Consider the following 27,417-nt stretch of genomic DNA (forward strand, 5'->3'; position numbering starts at 1 on the left):
CACTTGGCGCCTACAAATGCTCCATCAGTCGGTTGCAAAGAAGGATTGTGAGCAGCTGCATCTGAACATAAAAGCAGAAAGGAGCTTGATGATGACTGCGATGCAGTACATGATTCCATTCAAATGTATCGCACACCAAAGTTGCATTTGAAATGTTGAGTATTAACCTTAAAAGTTAACTACAACTGTAGTGCACTTAATACATGTACCTTACTGGATGAAAATAAACGATTAAACTGCTTTAACATTGAGCACAGTTTGAACATTTAATTCAGTGATTCTTTCACATGCCACTAGAGGGAGCTGACATTCACTGTCGAAATACAATTCTACCCCACCACCTGACATAAATTATCATAAAATTGTCGTTGTTGTTTTTATCTGAAAGGATGATAAACTCTACAAAAATGAAAACTCCTGCGTTGCTCAGGGCAGGACAAGAAAAAGGATCCCTCCATCAAAAAATAAAAGTCACGGGGTATAATTTGGTGTACGTTCAGATGTTCAGGCTGGATCATGTCAAAGCTTGCTGTTGCCTCCCTTTGCCCCCCCCTCTCCCCAGTCTGTCTGCATGTGGGGGTGGGGAGAAGCTCCCCAACCCTCAACCCACCCTTCTTCAGCATCAGACCACACAACTCAGCCCTGAGAGCTGTCAAACACAGCTGGGACGTCTCCTCCTTCCCACTCCCCCTCCCTCCCTCCCTCCCCAGACTATAGCAGGAAGCTTTGATACAGTGGAGGGAGGAGGCAGTGTTGGGGGTGGGGGGCATTTCCATTTTTACCCGAGACACTCCTCCCAAACTGCTTCTCATCAGCATAAAAGCATCTCTTCTCGTCTCTCCTTCATCGTGGATGCTTCACATGCACAAAAATTGATACAGACAGGTCGGGGAGGGGAAGGCTCATCTGGAACATAGGATCTTTTTGTCTTTTTTTTTAAATGCAAGCCCAGCAAAAAACAAAACAAAACACAATGTCCTCAGAAACACAACCAGGCAATTTTGACTTATTTTGTTAAGTCATGTATTGAATCATAATCACTTATGATACACCAGAATCAAGTGTCGATATTGTGGCAGCCCAATATCAATTGTACAATTTAGGACGATTCTTCACGATTCAGAACCACTGCCGAACATTCACATTCACATTTTTTGGGGGGGTTAACATCACCAGCTACAGTATCATTACGACTTACAATAAAGCATTGCTTCACCAGCATCAAATATAGTTATCATAGCAGTCTGATATCAATTTGACACTTTTTGACAAATCAATCTGAGCAATCAAAAACATTTTGATATCACAATTCTTTGTCATTACGTGATACCTTACCGCAACACAAGCATTGGAAAAAAAACGAAATCTAAAAAAATCCATACACACGCCGCTATATAATGTAAATAAAGTCAAATATGAGAACAAAGTTAATGACCATTAATACAAATATTGAGATTAAGTTGTATAATTTTGTGGTAATTTCACATTAAAATGAGAAAATGCACGCGCTTTAACCACAGTCAAAAATAGTTCAACTATTACTTCAATGATGAAGGCTGGCACATTTCACAAGAGAGGAGGGCTATAAATATCCTTTTCCAAATATAGCCAAACATCATTTGAACTTCCTCTCCCATGGCTCGCTATCATCAGCAGCCATTTTGTACACCCCCACCTGACACCACCCGCAAGATTAAAAGGACCACCACTTACTTGTTCACTCACTCACTCAATGAGTCCGCTGGAAAAAACACTTAGCGACCAGCCCAAAATAACAGCGACGACAGACTAGACTTCATTACAAGATCAAAAGCTAAAAAATAAAAAAATCATTTTACTGCCCAAAAAAAATGAATTACAAAATAATTTTAAGGAAAAAAAAGATTTTATAGTCATAACATTGCGATTCGTAAAAACAAACTAAGACCTTGATTTGGTTTACATGCTAAAAATTGGGATATAAGTTAACCATTATTATGGCCTATAACTTTAAAGTATTAACCAAACAAAAGCTGTTTTAAAAATAAATTAAAACAAGAAGAAATCCCATAATGCCGGTTTTATTGAGGTAACAAATGGACAGAAAGTAATTAAATGGGAAGAAAATGATTGGTGCCAATTTCTTTTAAAACAAAAATCAAAACATGGTGCAAGGTTTATTTATAAAACAAAACAATTATTTCTTCTTTTATTGTTTGCTGGGGCGCATGTCGTTGCTCGCGTTTGAATTCCGCCTGTAAACAGAAAATAAACATTGTTTCATTGATCAATTTAATCCCTGTAGTGATGCTGCGTATTTTACTGAACAATTTGGAAGACGTGGAAAGAAACAAAAAAAACAACAACACTGAATTTGAAATTGCACATATTGATTTTATCAGAATATTATGGGATTATACCTGAAATATCGTGTAAACAAAGTCAAATTAAATCATGTAGTCAAAATATAATGAAGTTGTAACTTTGAGAAATGTAAGTTTTGACAAATATCCAACCATTATTTTGTGAGAATGGCAGCGTACTAGTTTGCTTTTATTAACAACAGCAGAATTTAAAAAAAAAAATCTTATATTGCAGTTGCATTTTTAAATATTTGCAAAAATAAAGGACACCCCCTTTAGAATAAATTGGGGAAAAAATACTTACTGGGAATTGTCACTGCGGAGGTCTTGCGCTTTGAGGGCAGCCTTGGAGAAGACCCCGCGTGCGGGGATCTTGTCAGGGTATCGAACAGCAATCCAGCTGCCCATCAGCTCAAAGTTCTGACCAAAGACCGCCGAGGTGAGTCGCGAGGAGATAAGAAGGGCAAAGGGCACCGGGAGGGGAAGAATCGACTTACGTGAAATAATCGAATGGCTTCGTCGCAATACTCCTGTCGCGTGAAGTTGACGAAGGCGCAGCGTCTGTCCACCAGGAGCTTAACGCTGTGAAGCGAACCCGCCCTGCCGAGGGGAGACGTCATTTCCATCAATTTACGAATCGGCTCACCGTTACTTTACGCGGCGAAAGCGCCGTGGCGACTGACTTGCTGAACATGTTGAAGAGCAGTTGTTCCGTCACCGCCAGGGTCAGGTTGCCCACCCACACTGGAAACAGTTCTCTGCGTGGGACACGGAATCGTGCTCAAAACTAAACACCGGCGCAATCAAGTCGGATAAAAATTACATGCTGTAAAAAAGGTCCGAATTGTAAAAGGGAAAGGTCATCAATTTTAATAGAAATAAATAACAGTTTTTAAAAAATAAACACGAAATTTTAGAAACATAAAATGAGCTGAAACATCATGTAATTTTTTTTTATTGTAAACAAAAACATTGGAAATATCACCTGAATAAAATGAGAAAACCAAATTGTAATTTGTGTGATTACGTTTTAAAATCTAAGAATAAATCTGAATTATTGCCAACAATAAAAGTGAAATAATTAAGAGAATAACATTTAAAAAAAATGATAAGAACAAAGTCTTAAAATTATGAGAATAAAGCTTAGAACTGTTGTGTCAAGTCAAAAATGTGATTTTAAAAAAGTCATAATATTGTGAGGAAAAAAATTCAATAGTTAGAATTAAGTTTTAAATCTTACGCATTTGAAGTTGTAAAATTATGAGATGAATCAATCCGAATCATCATGTAATGAAGTAAAAAAAAAAAAGTATTACAAGAATAAAGTTGTAGTATCAGATTTTAAGACAATGACAATTGTCAAAATATTTTGAGAATAAAGACATAATGTGCTTGATGCTGAAAGAATACATTTAAAATATTGCATAAATATTCCAAGCAATGCCTTTAAAGTTGTAAATCTATGAGACTAAATGTGAAATATTGTGTAAACAAATCTTGCAAGGAAATTTTAAGTTGTGACAAATAATGAAAAGCTAATATTCATGTGGTTGACTCACAGATGACGATCTTCTTGCCTTTGGACGTTGGAGGCACTGTGGACCTTCCCAAGGGGTTGGCTCTTCACCAAGCTTTCTGGAGCCGCTGGGACTTGGGAGGCTTCGGGGGAAGACAAGGAGGGCTCAGCAAAGAGCGTTGGCTGCCAGCGACACCTCTGCTGCGTTCCACTTACCGATTTGCGGGTTTAATTTGGACAGCACCTCGTGCGCTTTTGGCACCGTCCCGTGTATAATTAAGGCATTCGAACTCTGCTCCTGTGTGAACCCGTAAGACTGAAACAAAAAAGTGGGGACGGCTCGTGAGTGGAAAAACTTGCAAAGTCAAGGTGCCAGTGTGCTTTGTACGAGTGCTTGCTCACCATGAGCTGCAGTATTTGCGTTCGCATCAGTTCCTGAGCCGCTTCACGACAAGAGCTATCCAGCTTCAGAACCTCCCGGAGGGCCTGCACTGCCTCTTCGTACCTCTGGTGGGAAGAGTAAGGAGGTGAAGAGGTGCCATGCTTCACTGACATTGGGATTTATTGAAAACACAAGAGGCAACCACTCCCTACGGTGAAAGATTCTGTGACAAACTCAGCCATTTCCTAATTAATTTATTGCTCGTGTCATTACATTGACAATAAATAAAAGGCCTCACCTCAAATCAATGCCCCTCTATTTTCACCTGGTAGGCCCATAGTGGCCACCCTAGAAGACATCTTTCCACGATGAATTGTTACTTGGCTAGGACCCACCTCAAATAGTACATCCCCTTTTTTTTTGCCAAATAAACTCAATAGATGCCGTTCTCCGATGAATTACCATGTGTTACCCATTCATTTGAAATGACTCACTCTGAATAAGGGCCTTACCTCTTGCTGTTGTAAAAAAAAAATAATAATTTGGTCTCTGGTCTTACATATCTTAAGCCGATATACATTGCAGGGGAAAAAAAGTTGGTGTCAAAATTTTTAATAATAAAAACTCCAGCACTTGACTGCTTAAATGCCTTCAAGCACATGTTTATTAAACAGCTTTTGTGATTTTGCTTTTGTTTGCCATCAGCTTTTGCACCAACTATAATGCCAACTCCCAAATAGCCACTAATTCGCAGCGCTAACTGTTAGCTCGCAGGCTAACCATTCACCCACAAGCTAACCCCGGGATAACCCCCAAATAGCCGCTAAAAAATGGCTATTAGGTTAGCTCGCGGGCTAACCATTCCCCTACACGCTAGCTCCCAAATAGCTGCTACTTCACGAGCTAACTGTTAGCTCGTGGGCCGGCTAACTGTTCAACCCACAAGCTAATCCTGGGATAACTCCCAAATAGCCGTTAATCAGCTAACTGCTGCTTATTGGCTGTTAGAACTACACGAACAACCAATCAGATGGTGCTGTGGGCGGGCCAATGCTGCAGGGAGTCAACAGCCGCTGACGCGGAGCAGCAAAAATAACAGTTTTTAATACATCGGCCATCAAAACAAAAAAAGAGGCCGATTCTGATATTTATAAAATGCTGAATATCTGCGCCGATTATTTGCCGGGCCGATTATCGGTCTATCCCTACCTTTCACAAATTGAAAGCAGGGTTTTGTTCATTTCAGTAAATTAATGCCCCACCCTGAATAGATGTCTCCATCTTCTCCCCAGGTAGTCTCATCGAGGCATCACCTTTAGTGGATGTCGTTCCACAATGAAATGCCATATCATTCCCTTGACTAAATATGTTTTAGCCAGGTAAGCCTCTGCTCTCCTCTATTTGACACCATTCCCTAATTGATTCATGGTGTCATTCACTTGACATATACAAAGGCCTCAACCCGAATAAAGCTCATTTTCATTCACCAGGTAAGTCTCACAGTGGCCTCCATCCTTGAAGATGCCATTCCACAATGAATTGTCACATCATTCAGTTGACAAACTATGCCTCACCTCAAATAAACACATTATTTACCCAAATAAACTCATTAGATGCCATTCTGCAATAAATTGCACTTGTGATTGACTACATGAGAGCCTTAACAAAAGTGTAACATTAAAAGCGGTGAGTGACCTTTAAACCTGCTAAAGCTCGCCCTTTGCGAAAAAGGCCTTTAATCCAGCCCGGGGACATGTTGAGGGACAACTCTGCGTCAGCCAGGGCCTTCTCGTATTCCTGCATCTTCTCCAAACAGAATGCACGATTTCCAAACAACCTGGAAGGAAGAGTCATGTTAGATTTTTTTTTTTTTAGACTTCAAAAATATGAAAAAAGGAAAAAGAAGATACCAGTGCACATAATGGTACTAACTTGAATTCTGTAGGATTGTACTGGATGGCTTGGGTAAAACAATCAACCGCCAAGTCATAACGTCCATCCCTAGCCCATTTATTCCCCCGAGCTTTGGGGATTTGAAAAACAATTGTTTCAACTCAACAAAAATGATGCATAAAGGTGCTGGAAAATGAGGGAACTCACTTGCGAGATCGTTGCTTATTTCAACATTATTGCTAGGCACGACGCTGCCGGCGGAGGCCTGTGGGGAAGCATTACAAATGGAAGTCAGCTTTGTTTGTGTTTTGTTTTAATTGATAAGTCTTTTTAAAAAATTGTGAAAATAGAACTGTCTAATCTCAAAATGTGCTCATTATTAACTCTTTGACTGCCAAAAACGTTAAATGACGTTTAGTAAAAACCTACGGAGGGCCGCCAAGGACGTTAAAAGACATTCTCCAATTTTATTTTTATTTTTTTGGGAAACGGGTGGAGGAAAGCCTTGGCCAGCTGTGGTGAAAGTTTCAAGCAGATCTAGTTAGCCTAATGACTATTCTTGGCCCCGAGATGGCAGCAATGACTCTCTTTTGACAAGATTGGGTAGGCGTCAGGAGAAGACTTGAGGCGGAGCTAGAGGGGACAATGGCTGGGGAAGGGAAGAGAACATGGCGACCGGTTGCAAGCAGCTCACACTTGGGAATTTTTTTCAAAGACGAAAGGCATCGACCAACGCTAAAGAGCACATTGATGACGACGATGATCATCATCGATGATGATGATGGTGACTCCGAGGTTGACGCCGAAGTTGGAAGCGCTGACGCGGCGGCTATGACGACGTCATAAAGGTTCACGGGCTAGCGATGCTAACACCGGAAAACGCGGAGCACAACCGAGCACGCTCAGGCGGACGTTCAATCGGACGACGAAGAGTGCCCCGAGTCCAATGCATATTCATCGGAGTGGTGGGTACAGTCTGCTACTTGCTATTCCCCGGAAAAAAAGGGCGTCAAGAAAGTGTAACGTCTGCACGCGAAACGGACAATCGAAGTGAAACGTATCTGTTGTGCAAATCCTGCTCCCTCTCCTTGCACGCAGGGCAGTGTTACAAAAAGAAAAACTGTATTTGAAACATCCACATAATTGTAAATAGTACCACAGTTGCACACATTTGTAAATAGTTTGCGAAATTGTTTTGTCAAATTGTTACACTGTTGAATGGAAATAAACGTATTTTGCAATCTAAAAACACTTTTTCATTGTTGGTGGTGGTGTATTACAGAAGTAAAGCACTATTTAGGTGTTTGTGGCATCATTCATGGACAAAAAGAAGTGTAGAATTCACTAGAGTGCATGAAATAACATCGTTTCACAAAAAGCTCTTTTTCTCCGCTTTTTGTTTCAAAACAGAGCATTTCGGTGAAACTAACCATTTTCTATTGTTGATTACTGAAGAACGGAATAAGGTAGAAACGAACTTTTTTTTCTGATGAAAGATGAGAGTTCAATCTTTCATTTGGTAGTATGTGTGTTTCCGTAGTCCAAACACAACATTTTCTGTGGACCTTGAAAGATCAGTCAAAATGCTTAAATCGGCTGGCACTGGCGACATCCCGTTTCTGAAAACGTCTGGCAGTCAAAGAGTTAAAAAGTCATTTTAAGAGGAAAAAGTCTTTGGCGAATAAGTCAGATTTACTAGAATAGTTGAAATATTGCACAAAATCATAAATTAATGAGAATAAAAATCTCAGCTTTTATATGACAAAGTGTACAGTTGTAAATACCAGGAAATAAAAAGTTTTTTTTCCAAATAGCATCATAGTAGGAGTGCCCGACCTTCTTCCTGACGTCGTCATGGGATTTCTTGGGAAGTTGCTCTTTGCTGTGCGACTTATTTTTCTCCTTCTCCAGCTTTGGCTTCGCCTCCAACATATGCCGAACTTTTTGGGTGGCTTGACTCACAAAACAACTTGTAAAATCCAGAGTCTTTGGGGGGATACAACAAATGATAATTTGATACATTTTTTTTTTTTTTTATGAAAAGAAAAACTAAGATTGATAATATATAAATACAAATAAATTAATAGATTACAAAAAATCTGAAAGCAAAACATTCATCAAATGCATTTTTTGTAAAATAAATACAAAATATTAACATAATTTTCAAAACATAAAAATATAAATATTATCTTCTTAGTAAAAATTAAAACCAAACATCTTCAAAAACAGTTCCATTGTAAAAGAAAACTATTTGTGTATTCTTTGATTACAAAAAAAATACAATTCAATATCATGCTTACTAAAGAAATATTTACTCAATGAAATCACTTAACTCATGAAATCCAGTAACTTCGGTAAAAAATAAAATTATAACATTATTTTTAACCTTTATTTTAACAATACAATTTCTACAAATATTTATCATTTAAAAATCAAAAAAGACAAATCGCCCCATCACGTACCTCGACATCATAAGACTCTGTGTCGCTAACGTTGCTGGAATTGCTTTTGCCACTGGAGCCGGCTACTGCGCCTGCTTCCGCTCCACCTTCCTCTCGGACCTCCACTCCGACTTGCGTGTCAGTTGTGGCTTCCGTGCTGTCTCGTAATTTATCGCCAACCTCCAAATTCCCTGAGGCTGTTGCCTTTCACACAGAGAACATAAACGCATGTAGTGAGGCCATGAATTTAAAAATAATTTTTAGAAAAATATGTTCAAATTACAGCTACTTACGGTCTGCTCTTTTTCCTTCTCCATTTTCTCCTGCCGCTTTCTTTCCTTTTGTTTCTTTTGACCAACAGAACAATAAGATCCTAATTGTACTTTCCAGTGCATAACATTGATTTCAATTATAATAATATAATTTTGTACTGTACTTTATACTGTACTGAGTTCTTTCTTTCCAAGAAAGCGTACCTGTTTCTTCAGCCGCTTCTTTTCTGCCTTTTCTTTGATTTTAGCCTGCTCAAGTAACAAACTGGCTTTCCTTTCAGCATCCTACAGGAAAAGTGAGGTGTCAAATATCCATGGGCCAACACGGCAAAAAATAAAAACAACAATGTATGAACGTAGACTCTCTTTGACCTCTTGCGGAAATTCTATTTTGCGGTAGAAGAAATCAAGAATAGGTGATGTTGTGCTGTCGAGCACTATCACATCACCAAAATCATCTTCATCTTGGTAATCATATGTACCACGTGTGACTGTGAGGAAGAGAAAAAAAAAAACATTTTTTGAAAGCATGGCAACAATGGCGCATTTCTACTATCCGTCCATCATTAACAATAAAAATGATTTTACATTCATTAATTGGCCATCTTGGTCAAAAACGTCACCATCTTGTGAGAATCAAGTGCAACTTTTGACAAAGAAAAGGAAAAAGTTGCAGGTTTTACGGGCGGAAAATTGCAATTATAACTGGGATCAATTCACAAGTTATTTCAATCGAGTCATAATTTTGCTCTAATAATGTCATACTTTCTACAGAAACAAAATCATTATTTCTACAAGAAAGTTGCAATGTTCAGTCAAGTCATCCTATGACTCCAATACAGTTGTCACTTTTTACAAGGCTTAAGTCGTAATATCACCAGAATAAAGTGTTTCCCTTTTACAGTCATAAACTCTGCAAGAATTAAGTTGTGATATTTCTATGAAATCAGCGTTTTCACAGCAATAAAAATGTTAACGTGCAGAGTTTAAAACTGCAATATTATTACAAAATGCTGTTATCGTTATATATATATATAATTTTATTTTATTTTTTTAGTAAATCAAGCCAGCATTCCTTTACGACTTCTTACCTCTGTTTCCATATGTTCGCTGTGTAGGGAAGAGAAAACCAAATAACAGTTACAACAGAACAAGTTTGCTCATATTTACTAAGTATCTAAGTTTCACTTTCATTTATAGAGAAAAAGTGCTGACTCACATACACTTTGCTAATCCAGTCAGGAAAATAACCATTTCATAGCATCAATGTTATACTGCTTTACACGCAATATAACAATATACTGTAGGAATATATCCAACAAAGTGAAAAAAATAAATACAGAGCAAAGCATGAGGTTGCTGTTTTGTGTGTGTGTGTGTGTGTGTGTGTGTGTGTGTGTGTGTGTGTGTGTGTGTGTGTGAGAGAGAGAGAAGTGGAGCGACTTGCCATTGAAGTTGATATAATTAGTATCAAACGTGTACTTACAAACGGCTGCATTCTAAAATCTAAAAAAGAGAGAAATGGGAAAAATGACAAAGTTAACTCGTAAATTTCGAGCGAATTTACACTTGACAATTAGCTTCTCAGCTAAACTTGGCACAAACACAACGAAAACAGGCGCTAAAAGCATTTCCTTACCCATTTCTCCACTGTAAGTATTTATAATGACGTAATTATATGCCCATTAAACGTATATAATAATTACGCAGTAAGCGCTAATAAGCATATCTAAGCTAACTTTTCACTACCTGATACATAGCATGGGAGGGGCGGTACTTCTTCTTCCTCCTCTGTCGTTTGGCGCTTTGGCAAACAACTTTTGGTGCATTACTGCCACCTTCTGAAATGGGGGCGATACATCCGATTGTTGCGCGGAAATACACAATAAAAGAGTTTAAATGTTGTCATGTACTCATGGACACGAAATTTGACTTAGTCATTTAACCCATCACAGCGAACACGAGAGCAGGGCGAGGGCTGCTTAAGCGCCCGGGGAGCCGCATTGGTTCCTTGCTCAAGGACACCGTAGTCATGTGTCCGGACGTCCGATGATGTTCCCCATGGAGACAGTTGATGATCGTAGCCATTTTGCCACCGCTCTCATTTTATGTATCACTCAGAAAAATAAAAAATGAAAATCTATTATTGTTGTGGGTTGTTTGCATCTTAAAAACTTGATTTAATTCATGCGTATGTACCGAGTGAGAGTCACGTGTGATTTTGTACGCATGCGCAGTGTGAGGAGCGAATTTCACCTGAGCGGAATAAGCTAATAGCCAATAATGTATTGTCGATTTTGTTTAAAAGTAAAATCTATGTGAGCAGCTAATCCTAAGAAAACACTGCACACAGATAAATAAATAAAAATCTTTTTTTTCATTTTGTGTTTATTGAAATAAAATATAAATCTCTTATTATTCAGATCCACATACATTTTAAAACATATTCATAGCTTCCTGAAAATAGCGTATTGTATTAAAAATTCGTGGGAAATATGAGCTGCTTAATAATCCATCATTCTCGGTTTAAAAAAAAAAGTTTGATCGGCTATATTTTCACATTAAGTCACATTTTTTTAACCAGTGAATGCGCCTGTGACATTAAAACATGCATTATCATTCAGTTCACACATTATTTCATTAAAAATGCAATTGGATAAAACATGTAGTAGTGTATCAGTAACAAATATGTAGTAACTCGATTTTAAACGGGTGGCCAATCTAGATGCCTAGTTCACGCACGCTCCCTTTCAAACTCATTTTTTGGTCCTTTGGTTGGTCCAGTGTGGAATGCGCCAGCTCATTCTATCGTCCTTCCGTGACGCACAGAAAAGGCGATGAGCCTGTGGTAGACACAGCTGAGGAGGGCGACGGCCGCCGCCACCATGACGCAGATCATAGTGAAGGCCCACCGAGGGCCGAGGAGAGTGTACACCTGGGAAACAAACACGGGGCCCAGAGTCCTCGCGCCGCTCCCAGACGCTGTCAGCCAGCCCATGTACATGCCCTGGAAATAGAAAGAAGTCATGCTCTTATATTTACACCAAGAACCGCATCTCGGTCCATTCAGGCGTGGTTGCAAGGTTAGCTCCTTACCTGAGGTTTGGGTCCAAGGATTTTGGAATAGAGGGTGTAGGACATGACGTTGCAAGCAGGATAGCCCACTCCGATGAGGAAATCCGAGGAGATGTATTGAGCCAGGTGGATGGCGGGGGTGTACTGACACCAGGTCTGCTCATATGGGCAGCCCGTGGGCTCAAAAGAGCTGTTGGAGGATATCTGACTGATCAATGAGTTGTTTTTAAGGTCTAGGAAAGGGGGGAAATAAGGCTGCATTTAAACTTGAATACTTAGCAGTTGTCCCCACTTAACTTTTTTTTTTTGTTATTTTTAATACCTGCCCACTGGATTTTGGGGTAGTGGCTACCCCATGGTAGCAGAACGAAGAAGCCGCAGAATATGATAGCCAGACCTGCGAGTAGCACCGGACGATCCCCAACCCTAAAAACAAAAGTTGGAAATAAGCTATGCTCAAAAGTTTGAACTATTTTTTAGGATATACAGTAGTCCCTTCGCTATAACACGGTTCATTTTTGGTCGGTTCAATTATTCGCTGTAATCGTGGGATTTGGCGGTGATTATTTTTCCTCACACACTCCCATAGTCGGTGGTCTGGAACGCAACCCCCGTGAAAAACGAATGATTACTGTTATCTGGGTTACCTTTGAGCAGCCACTTTCACCACCAGAAACACCAGGATGGATTCAAAGCCGATGCAGCAGATGATGATGCCGTTGTAAAGAACAGCCTGTCTCCTCGTCCACGCAAACATGTCCATGGACAAAGGCGTGGCGATCCTGCCCCAGAAAGGAGTCAAGGTTACAAGTCAAGGCTCAGCTTCAAACTTTCAAAGTTCGCCACATACGTCTCGAAGACGGCGAAAATGAACATGACAATGAAGAAGAGGACGTTGGAGGTGAAGACCGCCATGTGGTCGATGGTTTCCGTCGGGTCCTCGATGACGTCCACCTCATCTGTAAAGAGACACAACAGATGAGCGTTCCAATGGGAGACAACATACCCGTCACCGTCTTACCTTCCAAGAGGTAGTTGATGGCTTGAATGCGTCGCCCGTCGTCATCGACGCGGTGCTCCCTGTGAAATGGACAATCATTAGCCGCAGAATCCATGCCACCCCTTCATTGTTAAATAATCATTTCTTTCAAAAGACCTGAGCACCAAGACCACCAACAAGATGTTGATGATGCCGAAGACGGCGGCTAGTAAAGCCGGAGCGGTGTACATGTTGAGCTTCAGAGCGATGAACTCCACCGTGTAACCCAGTTCCCCGAGGAACGACAGGCAGGCCTGGAGAGCTGAAAAACATCCACAAGTATAATGCACACATTTACTGTGCCTTCTTTCTACATTTTCCAGATATTTGGTCCCGAAGAAGTCTAACACTGGTTGATGTCCAGGTCCCATAAAGCAATACCAGGAGAACCAAAATGCCAAATACATTTACATTCAAGGAAAAATCTTTACGGATCCAGGACTTGGACATCAATCAGTGAATAAAGTCGCTGAGACAAGTCTTTGGATATTAACAGGAACCAAGATAATGTGGCTCCGTAGCTTGCTTTCAAGAGGATGACCAGACCCCTAGGAGTCTCTTCTGGATTCAGTAGAAGTCCATAATAACCTGGTCCGAGTATGAACCCTAAGGCTTGGCACGCGCTCATGTTGGCCATGGCGTTCGTCCTCTCCTTCAGCGACGTGGCTCCAGCAACGTATGATCTCACCACTGCAACATTACCTGCCAGGACAGACTTGGTGTTAAAAGGTCTACTGACAAGAGTAGAGTGTTCTCACGCTTATTACATTAGGCTTGACTGCCATCTAGGGGCACACAGCACTTATCAGTGCAGGACTGGATTGTATACAGTAGAGTAGGCGATACATTTCTGGGAGTGTTCAAATATGTTTATAACGTATTGAAAAAGTAGCATGAATGAAGGGTAAAACTATTTCAATATATGATTTGTGTGTGTGTGTGTGTGTGTGTGTGTGTTGGGGGGGGTCTCCTCGACGTCACAGCTTTTTTCACCTACTTCCATTTGTACACTGTACATATGACATCAACATTTCGTGATTACAACCTGCTCCGAAGCCCACAAAGGCCCGCGAAATGAGAATGTGGTACTTGTCCCCCGTCGTCGGCAAGGAAGCGTAGGCGTAATAGATATTGGCAGACAGGTTGATGACAATGGAGCACACCAGCGGCTCTCTGCGTGGCCGGTGATTGGACCACAGGCCAAACAGAGGTGATGCCACCATCTGGCCGAGACTGTAGGCCGCCACAACCCAACCCAGGAAGGTAGCATTGGCGCTGTCGTCAGACTTTTGTAAGTATGGCCACAGCGATGTAATTACGATGGTGAAACCTATAAGGATTTACAAAGGGCACCAATTGACACAAATAAAAGAAAATACATGCATATATTGAATTACTGTAATATATTTATTTTCAATATTCTACCGCAAGGGGGCAGCAACACCCCAGTTTGATGCATTGTTATTGCTTACTTTTTAGGTCATACCTTCTTTACAAAATATAATCAAAAATAAAATAAAACTTTTTTTCTTACCCACACTGCTGAGAAACATAGTGAAGTACATGACTCTGATCGACCTCCATCGGCTCTGGTAATCGTCATCATGAACGTCATCACTGCCCACAAGTTTCAATAAAGTTCAATTCGAACACAAATGAATACGACATAACATCTTAAAATAACATTCACCTCCTTGGTTCGTCCGGGAGTAAAGGGGCGTTGTCCGTATCCACAAACTGAGACATCCTGGCTTTAAATTACAATAACAACTAAAATACTAGCTAGGTCCCGCACAACCGCAAAGCTACGGGAAGCCAACTAGCTAGCTAGCAAGCTGGTTAGTTGGCCACTGCAGCGAACATTCAACCCGTCAATTACTTTGTGCCATTGACAAGTCCCACACATAGTGTTAAATCGAGTCAAATAGCCACGTCTTTGCATTCAGTGCGTGACAAAACGTCCGCAAAGCTGGACTCTGGCACCCGAAGCAACTCTATAGACAATTCCTGCAAAATAATCCTGCTAAAACGGACATGTCCGGCGAGACTTCAAAATAAGAAGCAAAATTATTAGATGCAGGCGCGTCTTGAGGGGGGTTACGCTTTTGCTTGGAATGTACAAGAGAAGTATATTATCAGCGAGAAAAGACATTAAACGACTACAATTATATCGACATTCTTCGACGATCGGACGACTGAATGACATTATTTTGAAAGTGCATCCGGTCCTTTTCTGGAGTTTGTCCACTTTGATGCAGGTAATAAATACTGTTATGATCCGTTATACTTAACTTCGTTTACCAGAATAAAGAATATTATACGCGTTTTAAATTAATTCAATGAGGAAGGAAAAGAAGGTCAAATGAATGGAAGGCAAGAAGGGTGGATGAAAGTAACAAAAATTAAAATGTAAGGGAATGAAGAAAGGAAGAATGGAACTAACAAGGGTGGCATGACAGAAATGAAAAAAGCTCGAACCCATTCTTGATGTTACTAAGATTAAATGTGTTTAAAAAACATTACTTTTGGAGGGTTCATTTGAGCATTAACCAGTTTAAAAAGTGAATAATAAATGTAATGACTGTAAATTTAATCAAATGATGATGTCTCATCCTACCTTTACCTTACTGGCAATGTCGCACTGGCAAATGATCTAAAAAAAAATATATATATATATATATATATTTATATTTATATTAAATACATAATATAAACACATTTTATCTAGTTACGCATTGAGAAATGAATAAAAATAATAAACTAAGAAAAACACAACAAAGGCGATTCCTTTAATCACGGTGAATATTAAGCACAACAATTCAGACCTTCCTCCTTGTAATATTGTGAAACTGTACCCAAACTCACATCAAAATCCAGTTAAAAAAACACAGTCATTGATTTTAATACAGATCATATGTACAGTAAAGTATGTACACAAAAGACACAAACTTTCAGATCATGACTGTAGAATAATTACAATATTTGTTAGATGAATATCAGTAGCCTCTGTAGAGGTATGCTGTCACCACCATGTCACACTTGTGTCATAGTTAAATACTTTTTATAATAATAATAATAATAACAACAATAATAATAATACATAAACACACACTATTAACAAAATGATATCAGTTGAGAAGACACGCAGTCCATGTGTGGGGCCTTGAAAGCAGTGATTCCCAACAAACATGCTGCAGGAAATGTTCCAATCTTTAACAGATAACTGGATTGATCTGCAGCGGCCTTTTATTCTGAATAAAAAAAAAATAAAAAAAACTAATGTTTGTCAGTGGTCCACATAAGTAGGCGTGTACTTTTCGGCCCCTCAAGCTACGTCTCTGGGGAGACCCCTGTTTGAGAACCACTGCTTCCAAAGACCAGAACAACGAGCTTTACACATTCATGTTTGGTCATCAGAATGGCTCCCATGTGATGCTACTACATGTGCAGTTTGTCTACATCGTACAATTCCTGGGCTGCCCGCCACAACCCCAAAGTCAAACGCCACTTTTATTCTTTGGCTTTTTTTTCTTTTTTCATTTTTTTATGTATATGAAAGTGTCCCGCTGATGGTAAAAGAGGAAACGTGTGACGATAAACAATCCCCTAACCCACGTCCTTCCATTCTCCATGTATAATGATTATGCCCACGGGCATTTCTTTTGTACAAAAGAGGGTTTGCTGGTGGCTCCTACCTTACCCCGCCGCCTTTGTCCCGGCTCAACAGACGGCGGCGGCGGCAGCAGCAGCAGCAGCAGCAGCGGCCATGGCAGCGCTTTCCCGCCGGCCCTGCTTCTTCAGCAGCTGGATGCGGTTGTGCACGTAGAACTTGATGGCGCGCCAGTCGCGCTGGTTGCTGACGAGCAGCGGGCAGAGTTCCAGACAGCGTTCGCAGTCGGCCTTGGCGGGTACGCGCAGATCCGCCAGGTTGCGCTTGAGGTGCGTCTCCACGGCGACACGCTCCGCCTCTGACCAGGGACGCTTTAGCACGCCGCGCTTTCCTGTGGGAGGTAAATGCATTGGGTGGACGTGGGGATCAATACAAAAAGTGAAAGTAATTTTTAATGTTCTTTTTTTTTTTTTAAATGAATTGGATAAAAACTTTCAAAATGCCGAAGGAAAAATTATCTGACATAATTTTTTTAGGTTGATATTAAAATGTACACTTTTTTTTTAATGACAAATATTTCATGTACAAAATTGTACACATTTGCCTTTTTGTCTGACTGAATAGAAAGGTAAAACAGTTGCACAGAGAAATATAAAAAGTAAATAAAATTGTCTTTTTTTTTTACCCATGTAAAAATTATATTTTATAGGGTAATAATAATAATAATAATAACAAGAAAAAATTTGGACAAATATTTACAAATATTTACAAAAATTGTATTAAGAAATGAATTGACACCCATTGAGTAATCCTAAAAGAAAAAAAACTAAGATTTTAAAAGTGGGAAAAAATATAATTAAAGGGGACAAATATTTAGAAGAAAAATAATGTAAAATATTTTCAGCAAAAACAAAGGAATCAACCTTGCAGTTGCAATACTTTTTTGAGGAACTGTATGACAAATGATAACCGTAGAAGCAGAAATGGAGCTCATGTGACACACTGGCAAATTTGGAGTTACCTGATTTGGGCGGAAGTGACCTTCTCTTGGGGACGCTGGCGACCGACGGGCTCACTGCTGAAGGAGTGGGCGCCCTCTTCTTCTTCGGGGGCCTGCCCGGTCCTTTCCTCTTCACGACCACCTCCACCTTTTCTGGCACCTCCTCTTTCACGTCCTCTGCCTCCGAGGCTTCCGAGAAGGAGTCGACAGAGTTGCCAGACATCACTGGGGGACACAAAAGACGACTCGTAGTCAAGACGTGTGTGTAGATTCTCTAAATCAACTAAGGAAATCCTTTATCCTTCAATCCAAAAGCCTTCTTCATTTCTAATGGTTTAGGTGTGTAGAGTTCATGTGATTGGCTAGCTCTGACCAACCAATCAGAGGACGCAAAACCCCCAATGCCATTAGGGTGAGCGCGCTGGACCTGTGAAGATGAATTTGAAATCCATCTGCTTCAGAGAGAGTTAATATAATTTACGTTTCATATGCCAGCACTACTGATTGTGAAGGCCCTGAGCAGATTCGACTAACATCAAGGTCTAAATCTGACTGGATAAAACATCAACATTTGTGTACTGGAAGAAGTGCAGCCAAAGAAGAGAATATAGTGTGGGGAATAAATGAACAGTTTTCATGGACCAAATATTTAAAAATGAGGTTTTAAATGTAGGCCAACAACCGTCATGGGAACCACAGACTCCACAACCAAAATTTGGAACGGAAGGAGCTTTTTTTGGATTGTAGGTGAAACATCTTCAACAAGCAAGAGTCCATTGGCCTGATTGCAATTTGAATCTTACCGTCCAACTCCAGACAAATGTGCTGCAGGCTCATCCCACGGAACAACACACCTTCCTTCTCGCCGTACAGAACCACGCGGCCCACACGCCCCATCAGGGCGGCGTCCCGCGAGATGGAGGAGCAGTTCTGCGACACATGGTACTCAGTCTCCAGGAAGTCCTCCAAGCGCTTGGTGGCACTGCCTTGAGTCTGGCCCTCTTCCAGGAGCAGGAGCTGTGTGAGAATAGCCACCTGCCGGCGCACCCGAGTCCCCGTGATTGCTCCGGGGTTCTTGACGCCGCTCGCTCGCGTTAGGTTCCTCAGCAGGTCCGTGCCGCGGAGCGGTGTGGCGGGGGAATGATAGGGGCGGGAGAAGACGTAGGGGCTCTCCGGGTCCACGCCCACGTCGGCGCTTGTTTGAAGGAGCAGGTCGAGACAGGACTCGCAGTTGGGCGGCAGAATGAGGGGTTGGACCCGGCCGCGCTTTCCCATAACGCCGGCCCTCGGGAGGTGGCAGAGGACCCTGCGCTCAAAGGGCGACAGGAGGGCTTCGGTGCCGCCGCAGGAGATGTCCTGCTGGGCGGCGCGCTTGTGGTAGTCCTGGATGGTGAGCTTGGCCACCTCGCACTCGCGGTGGCGGTTGTAGAGGATGAGCAGCGAGAGGCTGGCGTGGCAGAGCTGGCGCCAGGCCTCGGCCGAGCGCGAGCGGCCCAGCGACAGGAAGGAGGCGTGCTGCTGCTGCCGGAGGTACGCCACCAGCGAGGACAGCGAGGACAGCAGCGGAGACATGTGGTGCCGCCGTGACCTGGAAGAAGGACACTTGTTGGAATGAATGCTGAATGAGCTGTTCCCGCCCGCTATATTACGGCTCATTGTTCACAAGCAGCTTTATGGCAGATCGTTATGCATTCAGGCAGTCGTTTGAAGGTTTAAAACGATCATGCTAATTTCAACTAGCCCATCTATGGCATTTTGTATTTGAGGTTAGCATTAAGCTAAGGACTTTCAATAGATTATATTGTTTAATTGAACATGTTGCTGTTTAATTATGCAATTTGTAATTTTCTTAATTGTTTCAATGTGTCAGTTTTAGGGAAAACAAAAATATTTAACCAAGCACACTTTGCATCATTGAAGAACTGCACAAGCAAGAGGAGGGAACCGGCGCTCAGGAATACTTCCAAATCTGTCTTTTAATAAGGTTAAGTGTGTATAAGTTTTAATGTGTTCAACGCATGTGGGAGGAATAAAACTACCGGTATGTTGAAGAAAAAAAGTCTTTGTATTGCAGTCCCCTTGCCCCATGCTTTAAACACTGAAATGTATTAAAACACTTTTTAAACTCACAGTATATGATCAGAGAAAAATTGCAAGTGCAAATGCATAGAAAATTTGCCATGTATTTGTTATAAGGGCATGTTATTAAGACATTATATTAAATGTCTTAGAGGGCCATAGATTGTTGTATATTATTTTTTACAGCTAAACTATTATTACAGTACAGGCAGTTATTAACATCATCAGGATGGGCTTCAGCTACTTGTTTTTTTGGGGGGCTATTTGCATCCGGGTTTGTTCTTTCTTGCACTAAAACACACTTAAAGAAGTCTCAAATGATTCAGGACCCAACCTGGTGGTCTCTCCGTTCTTCTCCTCTGGCGCTTCACCGTCTCCATCTGCACTCAGATCAAGATCTTCTTCTGGATCGATGTCCGGCTCCGGCGTTGGAGGTGGTGCCAGTTCTTCTTGAAGCCGCTCTACCTCCACCTTTTGCTGTTCTTCAAGCTTCTCCCTCTTCATTCTGCGACCTCTCTTGGGAGGAGACGGGGAAGGAGGCGTGGGGCTCTTAACCCGGGGCGCCGCCGGAGGGGCAGTGCGCCTGGTGGTTGGCGGCAACGAGACGGGCGCCGTCTTCTTTTGAGCGGGCGGCGACAGGGATAGTGAGAAAGACACGGCGCCCGAGCGGGTGCTTGGCGAGTCACGCTCCCTGGCGAAGAGGGATGGCGGCGCTGCCGGACTGGAGGCAGAAGGCTGCGGGACCGCGAAGGAATGACTGTGAGTTGCGGAGGCAGGCGAGGGGTTGCCGTTGGAGTGTGTGCGGAGATGTGCCTGCTCCATAGCCGAGCGCACCTCGGGCTGATTGGCGTGATGCTTCTCCAGGTGGCGCGCCAAAGACCGATAGTGGCGTCCACAGTACAGACAGTGCTGGCGCCGGCTCACCGGGGCGCCGCTCGAGCTGCCAATGTTTATGTTAATGTTATTGTTGATGTTGGTGGTCGGTGGGGCTATGGCACCGACCGGTTGCGGGTTTGATAAGGCGGGAGGCGCCGAAAAGGACGAGCACGGGCGCCCTGGCCCCCGGGAGGAGGTGGGCGCAGCCTTTTTCTTGGCGCTGACCACAGCTGGAATTTTGCGCTTCTTGCGCCGGCGAAGCATCCGGCCCCGTATCTCCTCCATTTCCTCCTCCTCTTCCTCCTCCTCGTCTTCATCGTCATCCTCTTCCTCCTCTTCGTCCTCCTCACGGTCCGAGTCACTGGGCTCGGAGTGGGTGAGCGGTGAGGATGAGGGCGACAGGGACCAGGAGGGGGTGAGGTAATCCGAAACAGAGAGGGACAGTGGGTGGGGGCCGGCCTCTTCGTCCTGGTGGGTACACACACAACAAGTGCCAAAACCTTAGCATGATTGAAACTGACATACAGCCAACTCCCACAAAAACAAAACTCTGCCACTTGGAGCGAAAATCTGTTGTATTTTATACATAAAATCTATTAGGTGTGATGACCCCCAACCAAAAGTTTTTGTCATAATTTTTACGTCACGTCAGAAATAGCCACTCAAGAACCCTGCCACTTGTTAGGAAATAATTTCTCACCATAGCATTTTCGCCCCAGTCCGTCAGGCTGTAGTCCACCGTGATCTCTTCCCCTTTGGCGATATCTCGGATCGCTATGACGACCAGCCGCACCTGAGTCCCGCAGTGCACCTCGCGAATGCGGCAATTGGGCGGCGGGTGGAAGAGCACGGGACCCCGGACGCCGCCCGCGCCTTCCTCGCCCAGCTCGGGCACGCTGTTGAAACACACAAATAAAAAACGGAACTGTGAATATTTGGGAGACCTCGGCAATGAGGGAGGCGGAGTCTGCGTAGTTACCATGGTAACGGGTCCTCCTTACCAGAGCTGAGCAGGGTCTGTTAAGTAGTAGGGACTCCCCGGGGGAGGGAGGCCATCCTCTGCGCCCTCTGGATATTGGCCATCACCTGAATGGGCAAAATCTCACCTTCAGCAATATTCACACAAAGTAACAGACAGTCCCGCCAGGATTTTTGCGGCAAATTTAAACATAATTTGTTGGGCGAACTGCGACGTTTGATCGTGACATCCTGGAAGGACTGAAGAGTGAGTGAGTGAGTGAGTGAGTGCAAATGTGTGTGTGTATATATACTGACCAGGGCTGTAACTGTGCTCAGACATGCTCTCCTCCTCCTCATCTTCAGTCACATACACTCGGTCACACACCTTCACCGGTGTGCCCTTCCGCTTCCTCCCGCAAACGCGGCTGCAAAAACAAAAACAGCCATGATTTCTCCAATAATATACTTTTTTTTCTCATTCTATCATCTTTTTTTCCTTGAAAATACATGACTTTGAATGCTGCCGTAAAATGTTTTTGATCGATACAGTTTATCACGCGTCTTTGAGGTCCATTACTACCTAAAATTTCCACAATAGCACTTGCTTCTCATAATGTGTTTTTAAAATTCTGTGTTAAATATGTAACCATTTAGTTTTATTTGGTTGTTCTATTTTGTTACTGCATTTTGGCAGTAAAAAAAGACGTTGGTTAAATAGGGAAGAAAAAAACCCTCATTTTGTTATATGACCATTTGGTTCCTTTGGACAAAAGCTGGCTTTCTTCTTGTAAAGGAGGGGGGCACAAGTCCAGCTGATCTGAGATCAGCTCGAAACCATCCAGAGTCCAGCTGATGTTTCCCATTGGGCTCTCAATGCTAACGCCGCGGCTAGCCAGTTAGCTTCATCGTAGCGTCAAAACATCACGACTAACCGGGCCAAGGTGCGACACCGTGACCGAAAAGATGCAGCGAGCAACTGCAATGAGTGCCACGACACCTCCGCGACTCGCAAACGAACCAAAAAACACCTTAAATGCGCGTTTCTCACAAAAATCTCACATGAGAAGTAGGGGGGGGGGGGGGGTTAACGCGCGCCTGCCTCGAGTCGAGAGAGCCTAGCTAACAAAGCCCCGTAAATATGACGGGGAATGTAACAAAAGCAGGCCCGACCGCGGTCACTTACCCCCGCGGCGGTGGCGGTTTGCTGCCATCCCCGTCGCTGTCGAGCGTTGGTGGCTCCCGGTAGTCGAAAGGCGAGCGCACATTCTCCGCCATTAGGACTGCCAGCCAGTGCTTCCCTCCAGTCGGCTGTCGCGCTCCCTCCTCCCTACTAGTGGGGGGGCCCTGCTCAATGCGCATGCGCACAACATCCTTTCGTTTTGGGGGTGCTAGTGCTGTTCAAATAAGGCACTTTAGCAACGCAAAGTAATAATTTTCGACTACTTGTACATATCTGAAAATATAAAATACAATATATGTTTAAAAAAATCTAGCTTATTTTCTAAACATATATAAATAAACTGTGTGTGTGTGTATATATAGCTATTCTTGAAACATTATGTACCTTTTGGTGTCATTTATTTTATATTAAATAAATGAGTGTGAAATAACTATATTTTTTATTATTACTAATAGAAGTTAACATTGTGGTGATTTGGTTAATTAATGACAAAACCAGAATACAAAGGCAAATGATGGTTGTCTCCACACCACACAAACCTGTTTACAGATCAAGAAAAATGCAAACTACTCTTTTTTCAATCCTTTCTAGGCGATCATCCCTTTGGACACAGTCCCCTCCCTTAAACGTATAGGTTCTTGGTGAGGTCTCATTTCCATAACATGCAAAAACATATTACTCATATTATTTTTTTTAATATCACATCTTTTTATCCTCATAAAAATACAACTTAATACTAGTACTTCTAACATGAAGACATTTTTCCTTGAAAAAAATGACTTTTCTCCTAATACTTTTTTTCCTTAATCTCATTTATTCTGCTTGGGAAAAAAATGTTAACGTATTTTTGCAACAAGATGACTTTTCAAAACATCAAGAACACCATTTTAAGATTTTTATATGTGATTTATTTCTCATGACCCAATAAAAATTGATCCACGCCCATTTTGGGTGCCCGACCCATGAGGTTGGGAAACCTTGGATGGCTCCAACATTGTAGCAGCACATTCAAGTAGAACATCAGGTGCAAACTATACAAACAATAAACTCTATCCTTTTTGGAATCATTGAGAGAAGGAAAACAAAGTCACAGTTTGTAAGTCAGTCAGGCATTTTTGGCTACTTCTAGCAGTTAGTTTATTAGTCTTAAATATGTTCTAATAAATAGAATAAATTACACACAGAATGCTTGGAAAGTGGGTCACTGCACACGAGCCTCACAGCGAACGGTGGCCAACTGGAGGTCATTTTAGCACTCGCAGAGGAAATACCGCCTGGGCAAAGCCGGACCTTATTAAAGGAGCTTAGTTAGTGAAGCAGCGTGTTGTTCCACGGGATTTGGACAGTGACTGTTGAATTTGCCTTTTATACACCAGCTCCAATGATGACACTGAGACAGAACTATGTATTAAATATGACTGAAAATAAACTGATTGTTAAATTCACACCAGTTTTGTCAGCCTCACACAAAATGGTGTATTATTATAGATGCCATAAAGTCACATGTATTAAATGCAACGGAAAATAAACAGATTATGACATTAATGCCATTGTAAAAAATAAATAAAAAAGGCAATCAAAACAGTATTATAGTTGTGACAGTGTCAGTCAAAATACAACATTATTATGCTGGGTTGGAAGTAAAACAAGCTGTGGAGTGGCGTGGTATAATGGAACCACCACTGTCCAAATCCTCGCGTAGGGATGAGGGGATGCCGGTGGTTAGTGTGGAGTGAGTTCATTTGCCGCTTTAGACATCCTGCGTTCCTTCCCGATGCGTGTGGAGGACGTGCAGCGCCTGCGCGGCATGATCGGCCCAGTGGACCAACTCCAGCAGTACGCGATGCGTCCACATTTTGAGCTGGAAAGCGCCCCCGCCGCCATCGGTTTCCTAGCCACAAGACAGCCAAGAGCGTCACTGTAACATTTTGGACGTGGTTGCTTTGTAATATGATTTAAAATAGTACACTTTTATATTCTGCCAGTCAAAAGGTGCATTATGACCATGATCATAACAATGCGGGTCACAATACTGGGGGATGAACAGCTACTGTATTAGGTCTCTAACGTTGAGCGATAATAAACTCAATTGAGTGTTGAATTTGGACCTTGACATTGCCAAAAGTGAATGATTATCACTGTTATATTTTGTGTGGTCAGACTACAACGTTGTGGGATGGACAGCTAGATTAAATAAGATTTTAAAAAGTAGAAAAATGTTAAATTCATACTGCTGTGGCACTGCCAACCAAAACAATGCATTACTACAGTTGTCAGAATGTTGTGAGTAATCAGACGATACCGTTGTGGGACGGACGAGTGTATACCTGTAAAATGCATGTGTAAAGGCTCTACCTCATCACACCGGATATCCGGGGTGACTTCAAGTGTGGCGTCGTCCGTCTGTAACAGATGTTTGGTGGTGTGAAGTAAATGCTCCAGCCGGATTCGGACGGTGTCGCGCTGGGTCTCGAAGTCGCCCTCCAGCTCGCCCCACTCCTCCTCGGCCCGGGTGATGGCGCAGTGCAGCAGGCCCAGGCACTGGCGCAGGGCGGCGTGCAACCGCCGCACAGCCTCCTCTGGGTCGGCCTCCTCGAGGCTTGGGCTCAGGGAAACCATGCGGCGGCCCTCGGTGGGCTGCTCCGACAAGAAGGTCTCATGCTCCGTCTAGAAGCGGTTGTGATTTCACAGTCGTATTGATTATTAGATGGATCGTGTCAAAGAAGCTCAGGCACAAAAATACACAATCCATTAGGGAGGCTGGAGACTGGAGGGGGGAAATGACGTGGCGGCTTGCTTTTAGTCTGATTACTGTCCGCATCCTGGTGTGCACAGGGCACAGAGGGCCCATGAGGGCATTTTCAAAGTAGTGTTTGGCCAACACGCAATGACAAACAACTCGCAATTTAGTCCATTCCGTCCATCTAGTATATTGCATGCACATCCTGTTTGGATGCAATCGGACAAAATCTCCAGGACAACGCCTCCAGATGACAACTGCCAAAGACAAAATGATGAGAGAAAAGCAAAAAGTGTTGTTGTTTTTTTTTTAAATCAATTTAGTTTTACAGTGAATATTAATTCAGAATTTAAAATTACATAAATTTAACTTATTAAATGTTGTTGTCCAAGCTGTTGCATAAGTGCAAAAATTACATATACAAAAAAAAAATATTTTTTTTAAGTAACACTATATGAGGCATTTACACACCGTATATGTTTTTATAACACCACGGCAAAATAATTAACTAGTATATGAACTAAAAACAAAACTAAGGAAAAATATCAAATGTGCAAATATTTGGATGAATATTTCATGCACCCAAATCTATTTTTCTAAAAAATAAAAAAAATAAATTAAAAAATAAAAAGCTAAAAAGAATGCAAGAATGTAAAATAACGTGAAATAAAAACAAAATTATCATTTAAACAAATATTAAATTAAAACCCCTATTCAAGCAAGGCTTCTCTTAAACCAATATTTTAAATATAAATATCATCATTTTTGATGTAACTATTTGACGAATCCACAAGTCAATTCTCGGTGCCAAGGCAAAAAAAAAAAACGAGGCCTACAAAATAAAACATTTATCTAAGTGGGCGTCATCAACATTATTTACATTACGACTTGTGATGCATTGCAGTTAATTGCACGCTGCAGCCTGCAACCCACACAAGTCAATTCGAAAAAGAAACGTACCGTTATGAACCGTACCAAAACAGCAACGTCGACGACGGTACGGTACGATCTATATGTATATTATGCCCTTGATATTAATATTAGCGAGACTCACGTATAACTGGAGCAAGCGTGAGCATTCGTATTGCAGCAGCCGGGCGAGGGATAGCGCTTTCCCCGTCGGCGAGCCACCAGGCACCGGCGTGTCGGGCGACCTCATCCCCTCCTCCTGCTCGTGCTGCTGTTGCTGTTGCTGCTCGGCCATTCCGCACTTCATTCACTCCACTCCAAATACGTCCGACGCTGTCGCGACCCACCCACCGCCGATGGCGAAAGGTGCTTGTTTCTGTGCTCCGTCCCGGGGGCAAGAAAGACGGTTTCGCCGGAGGGGGACGCTAATTGGTTCCGGCGAGCCCCGGCGGCCAGGGGCGTTTTTAGGGGAACGCACAGGGCAGACAGGGGAGCCTTTTATGCAGCAACCCACTACCCACCCGGGGAACTATGGCAAACACGCAATGCATTTGGTCTCCCTCTCTTTGTTTTGGTGTGTGTTTACAACTAATTTTACAACTATGTGGACCATTAAAAAAAAATTCTAATAATGTATTCAGAAGAACTTTTTTTTATATTTTTTTTATGTTTTGCATATTTAAAGCAATTGCTATATCAATATTTTCCATCTGATATTGTCATTTAATTGATATAAAAAATGTGGGGTTGGATCGGGGTCAATGTGAATGTTTTTTTTTTTTAGGTTTTTGTTGAAGTGACGAAAATAAAAAATAAAAAAAATTCTATCTTCATCTTTTATGATGTTTTGTATTTTTTCAGTATTTTCTGGTATTATCTGCCATTTAACTAAGATGTCAACTTGGGCAAACAGTGATTAAAATGACTTAACATTTATATGATTATAGACACCATTTTAAACCTCTCACACACCTGCCACCAGGGGAAGAAAAAGGACAAGATACAGTTTAGTCATTTAGTCTCCCTCTCTTTGTTTTTTTTGTTTTGGTGTGTGTGTGCGTGCATGCGTGTGTGTTTACAACAAATTTTACAACTAAGTGGAC

At 42.1% G+C, this 27,417-nt stretch overlaps 4 protein-coding genes across 7 annotated transcripts; all 4 read right to left on the minus strand.

Annotated features, from left to right (window-relative positions):
* Positions 1-2,044: 2,044 nt before the first annotated feature.
* LOC144035487 (uncharacterized) lies at positions 2,045-10,858 on the minus strand. 2 transcript variants are annotated; one of them, XM_077545216.1, is made up of 18 exons: positions 10,596-10,858; positions 10,333-10,352; positions 9,938-9,956; positions 9,219-9,337; positions 9,051-9,131; positions 8,868-8,921; positions 8,596-8,778; positions 7,970-8,119; positions 6,341-6,398; positions 6,173-6,263; positions 5,936-6,077; positions 4,261-4,365; positions 4,075-4,174; positions 3,902-4,001; positions 3,026-3,100; positions 2,840-2,942; positions 2,647-2,762; positions 2,045-2,234 (listed from the first exon to the last, which is right to left on the minus strand). In XM_077545216.1, the coding sequence occupies exons 2-18, from the start codon at positions 10,342-10,344 to the stop codon at positions 2,189-2,191; spliced, it is 1,554 nt and encodes a 517-aa protein (XP_077401342.1). In that variant the 5' UTR covers positions 10,345-10,352; positions 10,596-10,858; the 3' UTR covers positions 2,045-2,188. The 2 variants fall into 2 exon arrangements, with proteins under 2 accessions (XP_077401342.1, XP_077401341.1); XM_077545215.1 differs by having other exon boundaries at positions 10,486-10,857.
* Positions 10,859-11,223: 365 nt separating this feature from the next.
* On the minus strand, positions 11,224-14,976 carry mfsd8 (major facilitator superfamily domain containing 8). Its single transcript, XM_077545445.1, has 11 exons — positions 14,651-14,976; positions 14,495-14,577; positions 14,006-14,290; positions 13,549-13,662; positions 13,078-13,222; positions 12,943-13,001; positions 12,772-12,880; positions 12,569-12,703; positions 12,244-12,347; positions 11,943-12,154; positions 11,224-11,853 (listed from the first exon to the last, which is right to left on the minus strand). Exons 1-11 carry the CDS (start codon positions 14,704-14,706, stop codon positions 11,647-11,649), a joined length of 1,509 nt encoding a protein of 502 aa, XP_077401571.1. The 5' UTR covers positions 14,707-14,976; the 3' UTR covers positions 11,224-11,646.
* A 752-nt stretch (positions 14,977-15,728) lies between these two features.
* LOC144035537 (uncharacterized) lies at positions 15,729-22,817 on the minus strand. Of its 2 annotated transcripts, XM_077545297.1 has the most exons (8): positions 22,669-22,817; positions 21,801-21,910; positions 21,527-21,611; positions 21,226-21,421; positions 19,984-20,993; positions 18,374-19,158; positions 17,592-17,795; positions 15,729-16,961 (listed from the first exon to the last, which is right to left on the minus strand). In XM_077545297.1, exons 1-8 carry the CDS (start codon positions 22,758-22,760, stop codon positions 16,681-16,683), a joined length of 2,763 nt encoding a protein of 920 aa, XP_077401423.1. In that variant the 5' UTR covers positions 22,761-22,817; the 3' UTR covers positions 15,729-16,680. The 2 variants fall into 2 exon arrangements, with proteins under 2 accessions (XP_077401423.1, XP_077401424.1); XM_077545298.1 differs by lacking the exon at positions 22,669-22,817 and having other exon boundaries at positions 21,505-21,611; positions 21,801-21,872.
* A 703-nt stretch (positions 22,818-23,520) lies between these two features.
* Positions 23,521-26,839, minus strand: LOC144035200 (ciliary neurotrophic factor-like). 2 transcript variants are annotated; one of them, XM_077544717.1, is made up of 3 exons: positions 26,460-26,839; positions 24,993-25,332; positions 23,521-24,556 (listed from the first exon to the last, which is right to left on the minus strand). In XM_077544717.1, the coding sequence occupies exons 1-3, from the start codon at positions 26,619-26,621 to the stop codon at positions 24,270-24,272; spliced, it is 789 nt and encodes a 262-aa protein (XP_077400843.1). In that variant the 5' UTR covers positions 26,622-26,839; the 3' UTR covers positions 23,521-24,269. The 2 variants fall into 2 exon arrangements, with proteins under 2 accessions (XP_077400843.1, XP_077400844.1); XM_077544718.1 differs by having other exon boundaries at positions 23,533-24,556; positions 25,021-25,332.
* Positions 26,840-27,417: the final 578 nt, after the last annotated feature.

This window comes from Vanacampus margaritifer, chromosome 15 (assembly GCF_051991255.1).
Source record: "Vanacampus margaritifer isolate UIUO_Vmar chromosome 15, RoL_Vmar_1.0, whole genome shotgun sequence".
In the NCBI taxonomy this organism is placed as follows: Eukaryota; Metazoa; Chordata; class Actinopteri; order Syngnathiformes; family Syngnathidae; genus Vanacampus; species Vanacampus margaritifer.